Source organism: Coptis chinensis, chromosome 9 (assembly GCF_015680905.1).
Source record: "Coptis chinensis isolate HL-2020 chromosome 9, ASM1568090v1, whole genome shotgun sequence".
Classification (NCBI taxonomy): Eukaryota; Viridiplantae; Streptophyta; class Magnoliopsida; order Ranunculales; family Ranunculaceae; genus Coptis; species Coptis chinensis.
The window spans coordinates 57,081,606-57,098,158 of NC_141464.1; the positions used below are offsets into that span (position 1 = coordinate 57,081,606).

General features: G+C 38.1%; 2 protein-coding genes across 2 annotated transcripts; both read left to right on the top strand.

Annotated features, from left to right (window-relative positions):
* The first annotated feature begins 2,761 nt into the window (after positions 1-2,761).
* LOC147476893 (mediator of RNA polymerase II transcription subunit 15a-like) lies at positions 2,762-16,535 on the top strand. Its single transcript, XM_086585854.1, has 8 exons — positions 2,762-2,863; positions 7,231-7,921; positions 7,983-8,072; positions 13,348-14,201; positions 14,317-14,661; positions 15,523-15,690; positions 15,787-15,875; positions 16,183-16,535. Exons 1-8 carry the CDS (start codon positions 2,762-2,764, stop codon positions 16,388-16,390), a joined length of 2,547 nt encoding a protein of 848 aa, XP_086441980.1. The 3' UTR covers positions 16,391-16,535.
* On the top strand, positions 8,009-13,456 carry LOC147476894 (mediator of RNA polymerase II transcription subunit). Its single transcript, XM_086583419.1, has 4 exons — positions 8,009-8,463; positions 12,178-12,242; positions 12,650-12,718; positions 12,908-13,456. Exons 1-4 carry the CDS (start codon positions 8,157-8,159, stop codon positions 13,313-13,315), a joined length of 849 nt encoding a protein of 282 aa, XP_086439545.1. The 5' UTR covers positions 8,009-8,156; the 3' UTR covers positions 13,316-13,456.
* Positions 16,536-16,553: the final 18 nt, after the last annotated feature.

Here is a 16,553-nt window from a genome sequence, read left to right on the forward strand (position 1 = left end):
GTGCCATGAGACCAACAAATGTCGGGGCCCAAGCACACCTTCAAGACCTCATTGAGGTGGGGCATATCAAGCATTATCTCGGATATTGCCAATGGCAACCTAGCCCTGAAGCTCGTGGCTCAAAGAGAGAAGGTAACTTCACCATCGCAACCACAACTGGGGATCACTCAACTCCCATGGCGGGGACGCCATGGGTGATCTTTGTCATGAGTGTAAGCCAACACTCATCCGATAGAGATAACAACGAGCGATCGACAAGATCACCTTCGAGCGACTACTGTCATGTCCACAGGGAGAAAGGAGGCGGGTAGGCACCCTACAAGAAGTCTACCAGTTCTCCTCCTGGCCGCTGCCCACCTGCATGGCCCGCAAGCCCACAGGAGACATCGCAGCGCGAGGGCCAACCTCAACAAAGTGTGCCTCCCACATGCTGATGCTCGGTTGTCCATGTCAAAATCAGCGAATAGTAAAGCGTGTCCTCGACGACCCGGACAGCTCATGCGATGTTCTATTCTACCGGTACATCAAGGGGAGATGAACCTCGCGGTCGGTTATGATTGATCTAATAGCCCCCTCTATACGGCTTCAATGAATCTTCGAAATGACCTAATTGGAGACATAATTCTACCTCTCCGGTCGGGTCACACAAAGATAAAGTCGGCATCAACCAGCACTTGTTCGGATGTCAACTTCGTTTTATCTTGCTATTTTTAGGACGGCGTCGTTGGATCCATAAGATCAAGCGGTGCCATCAACAATCCATCGTTTTCACGCTTCCCCTCGTCCCGCAGGCATGATGGAGCTCGAAGCAACTTAGCTCGATGCCACACCGCAACCGGATCCTCTCAGTTAATAATCCTGTTCGGGGCTTCACTTCAAAAACAAAGGGAGAGATCGCCAAAACCAAGTCGGGCTTAAGACTTCATCCCGAGGTCAAGACCTTGACCAAGACCCTCGGGAAACTTCACAAAGGAAAACATTGGGGGCTCGGTTAAAAATATCCCTCCGTAGCCCAGATAGAGGTCGCCACACCACTTCAGTTAAGGAGACACCTGACCAAGACATCGGGAAGATTCATTCGACCCACCGAGGCTCGCTCGGACGGTAGAAGGAAAATGTCGACCTAGAACCGGGGATGACTCCAAGTTCGCTTATGTAGAAGCTAACCTTGATCCTACTCTCAAGGCACAACTTGTAAGCTTTTATCATTAAATAAAGATGGTTTTGCTTGGTCGTACATCCCGATGTGCTGGAATTGATCCCAATATTGCATGTCATAAGTTAAATATTAACCCAAATGCTAAACCCGGTTTTGACAACCTTGAAAGTTATCCTTTAGATTCCGAGAAAGCAATCAATGAAGAGGTCAAAAATCTCAAAAGTTGGCTTCATTAGGAAGGTCGATTACTGAATGGGTCACTAACATAGTAGAAGTCCCAAAAGAATGGCACGTTAAGCAAGGCGTGAACTTTACCAACCTAAATCGAGAAACTCTAAGGATAACTTCCCCTTACCAAAGAATCCAACGACTTGTGGACCCGGATCAGGCCATGAGCTATTGTCATTCATGGATGCCTATAGTGGCTACAACCAAATCCCTAGCAAAAGAAGATCAAGAGAAAACCTCATTCAGAATGAAAGCGAGGAATTTATTGTTATAACGTCCTCGGTTTGACTTTCCGAAGCGATAGAAGCGACTACCAATGACTTCGTCATCGGTATGTTCCAAGACATGTTAGGTGACACCATGGAAGTCTACATAGGCGACATGGTGCGTCAAAAGCAAGAAAGCTAGATATCACTTGGATCATCTTAAACAAACGTTCTCTAGACTTGAACTTAGATGAAACTTAACCACCCAGAAATGCCTCTTGGAGGCGTCTTTTGGGAAATTTCAGGCATCGCCCCACAATGTGGGATAAAGCTAACCGGATCAAATTCGAGCATACTTGGATATGTTAGACCAAAGACAAAGAAGCAAATACATAAACTGGTCATGAATGGTGGCGACTTTAAATGATTCATATCGAGAGCATCGGACAAATGTCGACCCTTCCGCAAATTCTCTCGAAGGGTGAACAATTCTCATGGAACGAAAGCATTGCCACCAAGCATTCTCTACTCTCCAAGGACTACTTGTCCACACCACGTGCTAGCAAACCGACGATGGTTAAACACCTGGGTCGTACTTAGTTATGTCGGCTTGCATGCATCGGTTTAGTTCTCTTCAAAGGAACGAGCGAGAGAAATGCGATCTACTTCACCAAGTAAGACATTGTTGCCAGCGAGAAGAACTAATCCCACATTGAAAAGATGCTGGCATTACTTTACTTTCGAAGAAGAAAGTTGAGCCCTACTTCGGAGCACATCCAATCAAAGTACTCACCGACCTACCACTAAATTAGATCCTTCTTAATTCCAACAAAATAACCTCGCATGGCGGTATGGGTAGAAGAACTTGAGTGAACATCACATTAAGTTTACCCCAAGAACCTCTCAAAAGGGCGAGTCGTGGCAGATTTCTTAGCGATTTCCCAAATCGTGCACTGAATTAGAAACCGAGGAGGATACCACGACCTCTCAACAACCTAATGCATCGGGTATGGTCATTCTTCATGGGGATGGAGCTAGCAATCCGTGATAGCGAGCCTGAAAACTCTGTCACCCAAGGCACGATGGTGGGAGAAATCGGGCCACATTGATTTTGGCACCCTCCAACAACGAAGTCGTAGTATGAAGCCCCGATCACGGGCTTCTCGTGATGACATTAGACCTCAAGGTTCGTGGAGCTCAAGGTCTATACGATTCACAAACAACTTTAATGGATGACGTGGAAAATAAAACTGACTGGAGAACTCGACATGTAAGTTAATTTCCTGGTTTATTATTATTATTTTTTAATTTGTATGAGTTAATATAATCTTGTTTTATTTAGTCAATGAAACGTTGACCCCTTTTTTTTTTATTTGTTTGTTTGTAATATTTGAGTATTATTATATTAAGTGTGATGATGAAACAGTGTGTGGTAATGAATGCATGTTATTTTATGGTATAATACTATAATGTTTTAGTAGGACATTTTTTGTGAAACTTTTTCGATCAAGTTTCAGGGGGTGGGTAGTTTATAAAATCATTAAAATGTTTGCCGTTGTAGTTTAAAGACGTTATAGAAAGAGAGAATATTATTGAGAGGGGAGGATAAGCTCATTGGTACTACTATATGGGCATTTGGGCATTACGCATGGCATTAGTTCTTTAACAATTGATTTTCTGCAAACATGTTTTCCCCAGTTTATATTAAAGATTTTTTGAGTGTTCTTTGATGTGCTATATATACCAAATACCATTTAATACCATAGGCAAAAGGCTATATAACATGTAGTTAATGTGCATAGGTATCATCTTGTCAATTGGAATTTTGTTTGCTTGTCTAAAGCGGATGGGGACTGGGTATTCGAATATCCATACTTTCAATTTGGTGCTTCTAGGGAAATGGCCCCGGGAGGTTTGGTACAGAGAGGATAGTTTGTGGAAAAAAATAATTGTGTTTGGTTTGGGGAATCTCATTTTTTTGGGAGAGTGGTCCTGTTTGCATTCCTTATGGGTGTGAGGTGTTTGGAGGGCATTATGGAAGGTGCTGCCAATGTTTAAAGAGGTATCAGGTGTAGTCTTGAGCAGATGATAAAAATCTTTTGGGGAAGACACATGGTTGGGGAGATAGGCGTCTAGAAGGCTTTGATAATTTGATGTCGGAGCATAAAAGGCACACATTTAGCGAATGCATGGTTAGATCTTATGGAGATATTTCTTGGAACCTCCCGGTTTTCCTAGGGCTTTCAATGATTGGGTCATCATGAGTTAGCCTCCTTATGGCTCGGCTTGGAGGGTAAACCTCAACCAACGGAACTTTGATTGATGGTTTGGTTTGCCCGACAGATTGGCTCTCTAGTCCTCATCTTTCATCAATATTTTCCTCTCTATGTCAGTTTTACACTTTTATAAGCTGGAAATACTAGCAAGGAGTTGCTCATCCACTATGGATTTAGATCTCTGAGCTCTGATTACAATCTTGATTAAGGAGACTACTCTGTCCCTTAATCGGGACAGACAACCTGATACAATAACATGTTAGAGATGACCTCATGAAATTAGTAATTCATCTTAAATAAATAGCCGATTTCTATTTTTTGTATGTTTTAAACTAAGTTGAGACTACTAGTAGAACTTTATAAATAGGGAGTTAATGCAGTTTCCTATTTTGGTTCCAATTAGAATATAAAGTAGGTATCTTGAAGACTCTTCTGTTGATTGGTTGTTCCTAAATATTTGTTGTGAGAGGATAATTTTTCCTTCTAGTTGAAGATTAAAATTTTATATGTTAGGTGTTTATCTTAATTATTTTCATTGGTGTTCATCATTGTTGAATCCATTAGTACCACAACCTCTCAGTCTGTCGAAAAGATACTCCCTTAGTCCCGCCCTGGTTCTCTGATGGGGAAAACTTAGTAATATTATCAAATGGTGAATATAAGCTTCCCCTCCTTAAGGCATCTAGTATTAGCCATATATTTGTTGGCATCTCTTCCAAAAGACTTAAATTTCAGCCTTTAATTCTGGCGTTGACCCACTGCAGACATTGAAAACATTCTCTCTCTTCTCTGAGATCCAACTTCCTGTTGTCCTACCCAAAGCTGCTGCTTCTATATGTCCAGCCACCCAAACACATGTTTATTCCATTACTCTTTTTTTTTTGCCATTACTTGATTTATAGATTTCAATAGTAGAAGCTTTTTGGCCAATCTGATGCTAGCTTTATTACTACATGGACTAAGATTCCATTTTTTATCTCCATTATCCACAAAATGAGAATTCGAGAACCAGAACAGCTCAAAATGAAACAGTGATGGACACATTCTTTCGATATCCCTCATCCAAACTAATGGGTCATGGTCCAAAGCCAAAAACTAGAAAACTATGGTTGAATTAAGGTCAGCTTTAATGTGGGGGCACACACATGCCTAAGAACACTAGGGGCAGGAAAAAAAGACCATGATGTCTGCATATAATTCCAATATACTCTGGGTATCCTTATTATCATAACACATTTACACTAGATATCTTGGAAGGGTCAGAAAAGAGTTTTGATGCATTTCTACGTTTGTTCTTTCTCATATATTCATTTATTTATTTATTTATTTTGGTCCATGCTTTTGATGTACCATATCATTGACTCATTGCTGTAAAAGTAAGTAACTTGACTCTCTTGCAGCTTTGTAGCACTTAGGATACATAATGATTTTAGCTTCTTTACTGTTTGGGGAAAGTATCTTGTGCAATTAAGTAGGCAGTTAATAAATTTTGTGAACAGACCATCAACTTCTGCTTGTGGTAAACAAAATGCCCGTGAATCCTGGTAGGAATCGAAATGATATTTTCCTTTTACTCAATTTGCCAAGTACAGTGTCGCGTGCAGTATCTATTGGTTTTAATATCTGTTAGATTTAGTTGTGGTTTTTGCATTGTACTGAGCATGAATATCTGAATGATAAAATAGTCCTTGAGTTTGGATCTGATTCTCCAAATTTTGATTTTCTCAAGATTTTCTAGAACTTCCATAACATAATTAGTTCTCACTGTGCTATATGTATATGTGCAATTGTGCATTGTCATGTCTAGATTTCTTGTTCCATTGTCTATTGACCTGTCCATATTTTGGCACAAGTATAGTCGATTGTTTTACCGCTTTAATGTTTATATTAAATTTAGCACCTAGAGGAACTAAGATGTTAAATATTTTTCAATTCATCATCGATTGAGAAATAGAGATCGTAAATATAAGAAAGGAAGGTTGAATGTCAGTTTAGGTGGAGGTTTCGTATTCATATTTCACCAATATGCTCATTACTGCTTTGACTTTTCAAAATGTATTCCTTGACAAAGGGGTCTCCCATGTAAGTAAATGACATAATCTTGAGATAGAATAAAACTCATGTTTACCAACAAGAGTATTCCGCCATAAGCCTATACTATTTTACAAACATCATCCCTCATGAACCCTACCATGTATTGTATTTTCTCCTGAAAGTCACTAATTTCCACTTTTATATACACGCCTTCAGTTTAGTTACTTGTGCCCTACCAGGTCTGATTTCACTATTTGATATACTCAATATGCTGCTTCGTGGTGTCGCGATTTTGCATGTGATGGTTAGCACCGCCAAAGGCAAAAAGGCACATGCAATATCAAGTCTTGAAACCGGCGCTTATATCAATTAACAGGTTTATATCCAGTAAAGGTTCTCAATGTCTAATAATGGCTCACACTATTGTCAAGCATGTGGTACTAGTTGGTGGACCTTATATTTTCTGTTGGTCTCATTCATTTTCTAACAATAATGTGAGGATCAACAAACTAAGCCTTTGGATGTAATGCTCCATTGATTAAGTCTGGATAAAAACTGAATGTTGTTTTCACTTAAGTTAACAGTAACATTTAAATATCTTTGCTATAGTGTTGAATCTCTCAAATCGTGTTTTGGGGTGGAGGGAAGGGGAGAGGTGTGTTGTCTACTATATATGTTGATATATCCTGATTAAGGCTATCCAAGCATGTAGGCTTCTTACTGGAGCGAGAAGTACTAGGGATTCTTAACTTTCCAGCATTTGGATTTTTAACAGAAGGCGTTCACATCTCCTTTTTAAGCACTTTGAACAAAAATATTTTTATAATGCTTCCCACATTTACGGTCTGCATACATATGCGTTTAGTAGCATTGTTTACCAACACTGCTTCCTCTGGTTACCCAACAAAGTGGAAATTTCGAAATTTGGGAATATCAAGGAGAAGTAAATAAATTAAAATTAAAAAAGATGATGAAGAAATAAGTAAGAAGAAAAGTCAAGGAAAAACGATTGACCATCTGTCAATATTAAACCGATCATTTCATTACTTGTGTACTATATATTAAAAGTTACAACTAAGTAATTGTAGGACAGCAACATACAATAATGATTAGAAGAATACTTTTTATTTTTCAACTTGTCCTAATAGCATTGAATATCTCTCCTTTACTGATATGTAGATGAAATGTTTATTTCATGATTTTTTATCTTTTCTGGAAGTTTATGTCTTTGTAAGGAGTTTTTTGGTTTCTGTCCTCCGGTTCTGCAATCTCAATTGTATAGGTATAGCAAAGGAAAGATTTTTAACTCCACTGGCTTGTTTTCCAGAAGCACAGAAAGAGATATCATCCCACAACATGCAAAACATCATTGCATCGGGCTGGAATGCAATTTGCTAGTTTTCCACTAGTACCTATGTCTGGGATAACCCAAACAGATACTGCAATGATGAATGCTGTTGGTCAGACTTTTAACTTCCAGAATATGTTGGAGAACTCAGTCACTTCCTCAGCTTCCCCGTGCATTTCTAGTATCATTTCCAGTTCCCAGAAAGGAAAACAGTGTATGCAACAGATCGCTTCACAGCACTCTCAGCAGCAATCAAAGAATGAGTATATTTACCAAACACAGATGGATTATCAGATGGAAAATCAGAAGCATTATGGAAATAATCAGCCTTCCCTTATGCAATTACCTATCCACCACAGCCATCAAGTGATGAACCCAACTGAGACAGCTCAATTACAATCCCCTCAGCAGTCTTATATGCATGCTTTACAAGGTCTCCAGTTAAGCCAACCCACTCATCAGCAAGCTCAAACTTCTCATATACAATCAACTCCAAGCTCTGGCTATCCAGAAAATCAGCAGCCTATCATTCAACAGTTTAGATCACCTGCACTTCAGCAACAATCTCAGTCAATTCTGCGGCTGCAGCAATCTGTGCAGATACAAAGAACATCACCTACTCAACAGACAATGTTATCATCATATCAGAATCATCATCAAAAGCGGAAAACATCCCAATGAAACAAACATACATCACAATCAGTTAACAGGACAGCCTTACACTGTTTCAGACATGCAGCAGCAGCAGCAACCAGAAAAACAATGGTGGCTGGCAATAGAGCAAAGTAATCTTTTGCAGATGGCGCAGCAACAGTTCCTTGGTGAGCAAAATGGCGTCTTAAATTCCCATCAACAGCAATTGAGTACACACACAAGAGAATGTGTGTGGTCTCCATTGGAACTCAATGCATGGCTTGGAAGAAGCTGAGATTATAGAGGACCAGCAAAGAGCAAAGCAGAAATCTATAACATCATTTTTAAGACAAGGAGAACAATCACAATCACAAATTCAGCAGCCAGATATGTATCAGCTTCATACACATCAGACACAGTTTCAACAGCAATTGAGGGCTCAGAATAAGTCAAACCCTCTACAAAGAGACCCACTAGAAGGAGACATGAATCAAAGAATTCAGATGTCAAGTCAGACCGCAACTTTGAATCAGAAGCATCTATTTCAGTTTCAAGGAGGACATTCTGAAGCCTTTTCAAGTATGTACTTACTCTTCTTTTTCACATTATCTTCTTTATTGTACCCCTGAGGCTTTGTGTTCCTTAGATGCCCTTTACATCACGATACAATATCTGCAAAAACTAAAGTTATCTTATTTTCATGCTATTGTATAAACATATTTGACTGCAGAAAAAAAAAAAATAGTTGTTTCTGTTGGATATTATGTATGTGATGTATTGTGAATTTGTGTTGTATTAAGTGTAACACAACTAAGTGTATTGTGTATTGTTGGATCATAATTTGTTTAGTTTAGGAAGTTATGTACATGCCACTTGTCTTACTTTGACATGATTGGCTTACACGTGTCAGTGTTTAAGCTAAGTAGTTTTAACGAATTTTTAAATAGTATATTTTTGAAAACTTTGACATTCTCTTACATCTTTAAAAATTATATGAATATATAGAAGATTACAAACAATTTTGTACATGTCACGACCTAAGTGAACAAGGATGAAAAAGTCAAGTAGTTTTTCATTGTTTTCTTATGTTTGAGGGAATAAAAAAAATAAAAGGCAGCAAGACAATGCGTCTGCTGCATCCTTTCATGTAAATCGACATGTTAGATGTATTTTTTTTAGTGGGAACACAAGCACTGCATTTAAGTTTTTGAAAATTTTCCGACTTCCCTGATACATGTGTTTCTATTCCGCCTATATACTTGTTTGTAAGTCTGAAACCCCTATAATCTTGGTTCGCCACCCTTAATAGCAAACTAATATTTTATGACAAAATGTCTCTCTGTTATATCTACATACAAATTATATTGTTTTCTATGTAAAGGATATGTTTGGAACAAAAATCACTCTAAAAAAAAAAAAAAAAATGTGATACTGCTTGTCAAAAAAAAAAAAAAAAGTAGTAGCAGATGAAGCTGAGTTTGCATTTTAGGACATATATTATATATATATATGGAGTATCATTGAAAATGTTACCGCAAAAAAGAGAAACAAAATAGATATGAGATATAAGTTTTCTTGGGGACGCCGAGGTGGTACCAACATAGTAATAGACACTAGACTAAATCACATATATTTCTACTTATATCTATTTGGTTGTAAAAGTTAGATTCCTGTTGTGAGATATTAAATTTGGGCTTCCAACTCAAAACCAATTGGCCATGACTGGAGGCCCCTGATCCCACTTGGACTATACTAAATATCTCAACACACCCCCTCGTGTTGGGTTACTTGAGCCCAACAACATTGGACAGACATACTAGGGCTGAGTAAATGGGCCCTTTGGGGCAACGCATAATAGGGCGCTGTGACACCATAGTAAATTTGGGCATCTAGCTCGAAACCAATTGGCTGTGAGTGATAGGCCTAGGAATATTTTATACTATCGTGCAGGGCTTTAACCATCCCATATGGACTCACTAAATATCTCAACATAAAATACTTAAATTATCTAGCAAACTATGTCGCTTTTTACCCCTGTATTTGCTTATGGAAACTCTACTTGCATAAGTTTAAGTGATTTTTTGGTAAATATAGACCTGGAATGGAGCAAATACTTGTGCCTTGGATGTTTTTTTTTTTTGTAGTGGATAAAAAAGGAGGAGAGTGTGTAGAGGATGAAACTCCATTACTTAGCTAAATATTTGGGTTATAATATCCAATATTCCCGTAAATAATATGAATTCAATAACTTTGACAACAAAAAGAAAAAGAAAAGACTTTTATTTTGTTTCCCTTTTAAAGATCTTAGTATTTAGGAACATCTCTTAATCAATTTGCTTTCCTTATCTTAAAAGGGTTTCCATTTATCATTTAAAGCTTTTCTAGCAAAACGTCAATTAACTTTGTCAGAGCCATAATCTTTAATAAAGTTTCTCTTCATTGTCAGATTTCAAATTTACTCAAAGATTTGGTTGGCATTCTTTTTTCTCTTTTGTGTTTATATAGCGCAATACAGCTCACCTTTTGGAATCTTGTGTTTATATAGAGTAATACAGCTCACTTTTTAGAGTTTATCTTTTGGTAATCTTCCCTGACATTTAAAGGGTGTCTAGGGGTCCAAACCTGAAAATTTTGAAAACTTCATGCTCGCGTCATTTTGGAGCTATTAGGAGGAGAAAGGGAGGTTTTGGCTCATCTGAATAATTTTGTAAAAGTGGCTATAGATCTTTTGGATTCATGTCCTATTGAGCATGTGTGTTGTCCTAGATTGATGCCTGTTTACTTAATTTTTAAGCATTAAGTATAGTTGGTTTTGGATTACTTGGGTTGTGCAGCGTGTTTGTTTGTGATTTTGTGCCTTTGCGGTTGCAAAGATTGGGTGGATTTATTGTTGTTCCTTGGTAATTAATCGGACACAATGTCAACACCGTGTGAGTCAAATGTGGGTATGGATGAATCCAGAACAGTTGGTAAGGATATTGGTACTCCTTCTATTCATTATGATGCTACAATCTCTGATGTGCCTACTTCTAGTACTATCAATACACCATCATCAAGTTCTTCTCTTACCATTATAGGTCAAGGTAATTTCTAACACCTAGGATGTCCCCTGCACCATTTAGATGGTTCTTTAGCTGCTTACTTCTAAGATGCTAAGCCAGATGGATTCTAAATGATTTTTGTAAATGATTTTAGATGGATGCTAAGTCATATCACTGCTTCCATGTCTAAATAATTTTTGTCCTATTTGGATCAATGGATTCTCGTGTCTCTAATGGAAAAGTGGCTCGTATTTTGCCTGTATGTGTGACATACTTTGATATGGTATATTATATATATTCTTTATACCTATTGTTTTCATGTTTTGTATGTTGGTTTTAGTACTTTTTTTTATTTACTCCTGTATGCTAAGAGTATGGGTGGTTTCTGTATGTGGTCTTAGAGAAACATTATAATAACATTGTGAGTGCATGTAACTGTATGCTCCGATCCCATATCAAGTAAGAGAAAGATAATAGGATACACAGGTTTATTCTAATTAATTTCAGTCTCCGATCCTGAGAAAATACATCAAATATTATTATCTAAATTTATTGATTAACAGTTGGAAGGTGTTGGCTTATTGGTCAAGGCTTGGGAGGTTGTGAACAAGATCTTGGGAGGGGGATTTAAAGTTTTAGGGAATAAAAGTTCTAACTATTCAGGAACAAAAATAAAATAAAATAATAAAATAATGCTGATGTTCATCCCAAAAATGTGGATTTCTCATATATTGATATACGATGAACATATTTGCAGTACAAGTATCCTTACCTAAGTTTCATTGACACAGATAGGTGTGTCCGTATCCGACATGGATAATGGGTGTCTAGACACGCTGTAAATATGAAAAATTGAAGTATATCACATACAATGTATCCGATATGTGTCCGACACAAACACGTGGATACGTATCCGACACGGATTTGTTTATTGAAATATGGCATGTGAGCATGTCCATGTTACATAAATCTTTACGATAGCATACACTCAAGTGTAAACAATTATGTAGTAAGAAAGCTTTAATATCACAATAAAAATATGTAATATTTCTCTTAACATTCAAGACTTCTTCGTGTTTGAATATTTCTTCCTCTCAGGTTGTGCAATTTGTATAGATACCAAATTTCTTGAGTGTGAAGTTGATAATTTTCCACCACGGAAAGATTGTTCTTTGTTGGCTACAGTAGGTCGATTTTGTATCGATCTAATTCTTCCCCTTTTTTGTTTTGTTTTGTTTTTTGTGTTTTCCAGCATCAGATTCTTTGGTTCCTAATGGACACAAAGATGTTGATGGGCGAGAGGAGGTCCATCAGAAGGTAATTGGTAGTCTTCCTTTTAGTTTGTCCTTTTATCGTCGTATAGTTTTTTGGTGATTTTCCTAATATCTGCTCCGCTAAATATAACGAAGCTGTGTAGCATTTGATCAAACTAAATGGTAGATGAAAGGCCCAAATTTGTGAACCAATTAAGTATGATTTAGTACCCATAAGCTTATTGACAGCAAAATAGCAGAACATAGTGCTATTGGCAGAAGTAACCATGATGGCTCCCAAGTCCCAAGGCACCCTGGCCCCTTTGACTTCCTAAACTTGACCCACTTCCCCAACACTAACCCACAAAGCACGCTTTGCTTATCTTCCTATTTTATGTGAAGGGAACTTAAAAATGGACTTTATAGACAAGTACAAATTAAGAAAAATTTCACAGTATACGGGTTTTGCAGGTTAGATCCATGAAGGAAATGTACATGCCTTATTTACTGGGTATATACAACAAAATGAGAGGTCAACAGGTACTTTTTTTAAAAAATTCTACAACTCTTCTGCTATACATTACAGGATCAAACAGTTTTTGAAACACAAATACACACCCGATGATACAGTTATCAATGGGCAGTTAATTCTTTCCATATTCATCTGATTCGGATCTTTCAGCTGTTGCTCTACATTAATTCTTACTTGATTGTTTCATACTTGTCCAGACTACCAATTCAAGAGCGATGGATGCCTATAAAGGATGTAAATTTTGGTTGGAAAGTGTCATAAACATGTTAAATACGCCTCCAAGCAATATTCCTCCTCACTGGACAGTAGATAAGCTTTTATCCAAAGAGAGGGGTATTATTGATTTCATCAGGAGGTGCAGAACGAAGAGAAATGCCTTCCCACAGCAGCAAGGGCAGAATCAACTTCATCCATCTGTTTCTCACTCTCTCCAACCTCAAATCTCTCAGCTGAAGCATACTGATTACCAGATGAACACCCTGATGCAACCTATTAACTTGAAAACTTCAGCGGCTACAATGCATCCAAATGTTCTGAGCTTGCAGCATGATTCCATGCCTTCTTCATCTTCCAATTTGGGGTTCCAGCTATGCAAACAAACTTAGTAAGTCCACTGCAGCCAGGTTCTGATTTGGAGTCCATACATGGAAATGCCCCGAGTTCATTGCAGCAAGGTGCGTGGGATCTCTACAGAAAGTTCCTTTGAATGCAACTGAGCAGGCAAGGACTAATACATCTTCACAAAACAGTATAAATGTGTTGCAGTCTAATATCAAATCCCTTCAGCCAAGTCCTAATGTGCTCCATCACCAGTACCCGAACCAACAGTTTCACCAATGTGACATGTCCCATCAACTAGTTCAGCAACAACAGAAGCAGAATACAATGCAGCAGCAGCAGGAACAAAAGCCGTTGCAACGGCAACCACATCCTTACCAAATGAACGACATTAGTGATATGCATGGGAAGCAGAGCATGAATGTTAAATCAGGAATGCTCCCACAGCATCACGCAGAAGGTCAAAAATCTTTTTATAGTCATCAACCTCCATTGACACCAGGTGCTTTACTTCGTTCATTGTCTCCTCAATCTCTTCAAGCATCCTCTCCTCATACGTCCCAACATTCTCCACAGACTGACCCACAAAGTATGATATCACCATCTCTATCGAAATCTGGTACACCCATCCAATCAGCCAACTCTCCTATGATCTCCCTCTCTCCATCCACTTGTTTCACCCCGTCGCCAATACCAAGTGACCATGAAAAACAGAATACTGGCGCTCCTTTTCAGTCAAATGCTGGCGGTAAGAGGCAAGCAGTCACTTCAGGATCACAAAGTCATTCCCCTGTCATCGACACACCTGGTATATTATCCCCCGCCTTGCTTGCAGAGGTTGCTAGTCCTGACAAGAATCAAGGTTGTGCATCCACAGTTATCTCTGGTAAAACAATTGAAACAGAGTCACCTACGGAGCGCTTGATTAAAGCGGTTAGTTAAGTTTGGATCATGTTCCATCTAGTAATTGTTTAAATGTACTATAACTTTTGTGCAACACAACTCACATTTTTCAACTGGAACTCATAGACTGCAACATCATTTTCAGGTAAAATCAATGTCACATAAAGCACTCAGAGCCTCTGTTAGTGAGATGTATTCAACTGTTAGTGTGGTTGATATGATAGCAGGATCAAATCCCGGTAATCATTCTGAAGCTCGCGTTGGTGAAGATCTTGCTGCTATGGTGAAACATTCTCTGCTTGCAAGTAACTTTTTATCACAAGATGGAGTTGTCACGGCTAAGAACATGAATTTTCACTCAAGTGGATTGCCCATGACTGTTGTAACATCAGATGGTAGTGTATGTCATAGTTCCAAGCTTTCTAATGGTATGGAGACATCTGACCTGGATTCAACAGCAACATCCAGAATCAAAAGGCCAAGAGTTGAGGTATAATCTCTCCGTACTACTTTTTTCAGTTTGTGCAGATGTTTCAACCCCGAGTACTTAAATTATTAAACTTCACAAAATTTTGTTGAGATGACATGTTTTTCCATAGTATGAGGGTCTGGGAACAAAGGAGAACTATTGCAAAAACCGTGATGCAAACTGCAAAGCTAAATTGATTTTCCAATACCTTTTTATTTCTTGATTTGTTTACCTCTATTAGTTTATTGTCTTCTTCTTTTTTGGCTTTTGGGTTTTTTTGTTTGTTTGTTTTTTTTTTTTTTTAATTGTTTTCTCCTTTTTGTTTGTTTGATAACATTGCCTTTGTTGGATAACATTTTAACGGTTCTGTAGATATTCTTAAAATCTAATATTTGAAGGCAATTTAATGTTGCACTTGACAATTCTTTTGAAGATTCCAAATTATAGTGTTGTGCGACATGTTAACTTTCAAGAGTTTACAAGTATAACTATAATGTTGTCTTTCTTAACCAGTGTCTGAATGAAAAATAATAAGCATATAGTAGATATCTTTGAGTAAGAATGTTGCATTTATGTTTTGAATAGGTTTTGGGGTTAAGGCAGACGGCAGACCCCTACCTATTTGATTAAATCGTAAAAGGTTTACATTCCTTCCCTAAGAGCGTATTCATTAGAAGGGGAGATTCGACATAACACAAGTTCTAAGGCTTCAAGCCTAACACCAATTCTATTCAAAGTACAATATTACAATAGAAGTACCTCATTCCATCTACTTTCGTTTTGAGAAATCTTTCAAAATGCGAGATTTGGGCCTTCTCAAACTCTCGAGAATGTTGCAATTTAGCTTCTCTAACATGGAAATATTGGCTGTTCCTGGTATAGGTTAATGAAGCAATGTTGGAAGAGATAAAAGACATAAATTGGCAGCTGATCAATACAGTCTTGGACATCAGTGAGGAGAACTCCTTCACTTCAGCTTTATCTGAAGTTGGCCATGGAACCATTGTCAAGTGCTCCTTCACCCCGTTTAATTTCAGCCCATCACAAGCTGTATGTGATTCTTGCTGCTTGTCTTCACTAATCATGGTTAACTGAAACTTCTTTCTTCTCATCATTTATTCATAATTTTCTTCTATGGTTTTGCAGTTTCCAGTTCTACCAATATTTTTACTTGTTTCAGTTAACTATCCAAATACTTCCCCAGTGCTCTTAGATAAGTTGCCTCTCAGTCTGAGGTAAGACAATTATACTGTTTTGAGTATTTAATAGGGCATGGATTTGATCAATCTGAAGTCAAACTCCCATTAACCTCTTTGATCTCATTTTTATATGCTAGTTCTTTCATACTAGTAAGGTTCCAGCATTGTGCATTTCCATATTAAATGCACTGCACTGGAGGTAGTGGATGGAACACAACCCACTGATACTGGATATTATTTCCATTCTTTCTGTTACGTTTTAGTTTTATTGGGTGCATGGCTGTGGGATTTTTCTTTAAAGAATATTAGAATAAAAAATTTGATTAATGGATTGCTGTAACAGTGAGGAGCATGAACGCTTTTTCGTGGAGGCAAGGTCACAGTTCCATAGGTCCATGCGCTGCCTTCCACAGCCCATGTCGCTTAGGGAAATGGCAAAGAGCTGGGATACTTGTGCTCGTGCAGTACTGACGGAGTATGCCCTACAGAATGGAGGAGGGAGCTTTAGCTCAAAATATGGTACTTGGAAAAATGTTGCAAGTACCAGTTGACCATTTTTGCCGTGCCACCATGCACTGAGTGTATGCCACCATTTTTGACCTACAGTTGATTGATGACCACATTGGTCACATGAGTAGTAGGAAACAGAAACCAAATTAGTGACAATCACCATTGTTGTTGTTTTTTCGTTAATGATGACAGTCACAATTGTTG

Bases quoted from the DNA above. Each gene is read 5' to 3' on its own strand.
- LOC147476893 (XM_086585854.1), top strand. From the start codon at position 2,762: ATGACATTAGACCTCAAGGTTCGTGGAGCTCAAGGTCTATACGATTCA. The intron at 14,202-14,316 runs GTTAGTTAAGTT...CATCATTTTCAG, and splicing joins CGGAGCGCTTGATTAAAGCG to GTAAAATCAATGTCACATAA. The intron at 15,876-16,182 runs GTAAGACAATTA...TTGCTGTAACAG, and splicing joins AAGTTGCCTCTCAGTCTGAG to TGAGGAGCATGAACGCTTTT.
- LOC147476894 (XM_086583419.1), top strand. From the start codon at position 8,157: ATGCATGGCTTGGAAGAAGCTGAGATTATAGAGGACCAGCAAAGAGCA. The intron at 12,243-12,649 runs GTAATTGGTAGT...CGGGTTTTGCAG, and splicing joins GAGAGGAGGTCCATCAGAAG to GTTAGATCCATGAAGGAAAT. The intron at 12,719-12,907 runs GTACTTTTTTTA...ATACTTGTCCAG, and splicing joins ACAAAATGAGAGGTCAACAG to ACTACCAATTCAAGAGCGAT.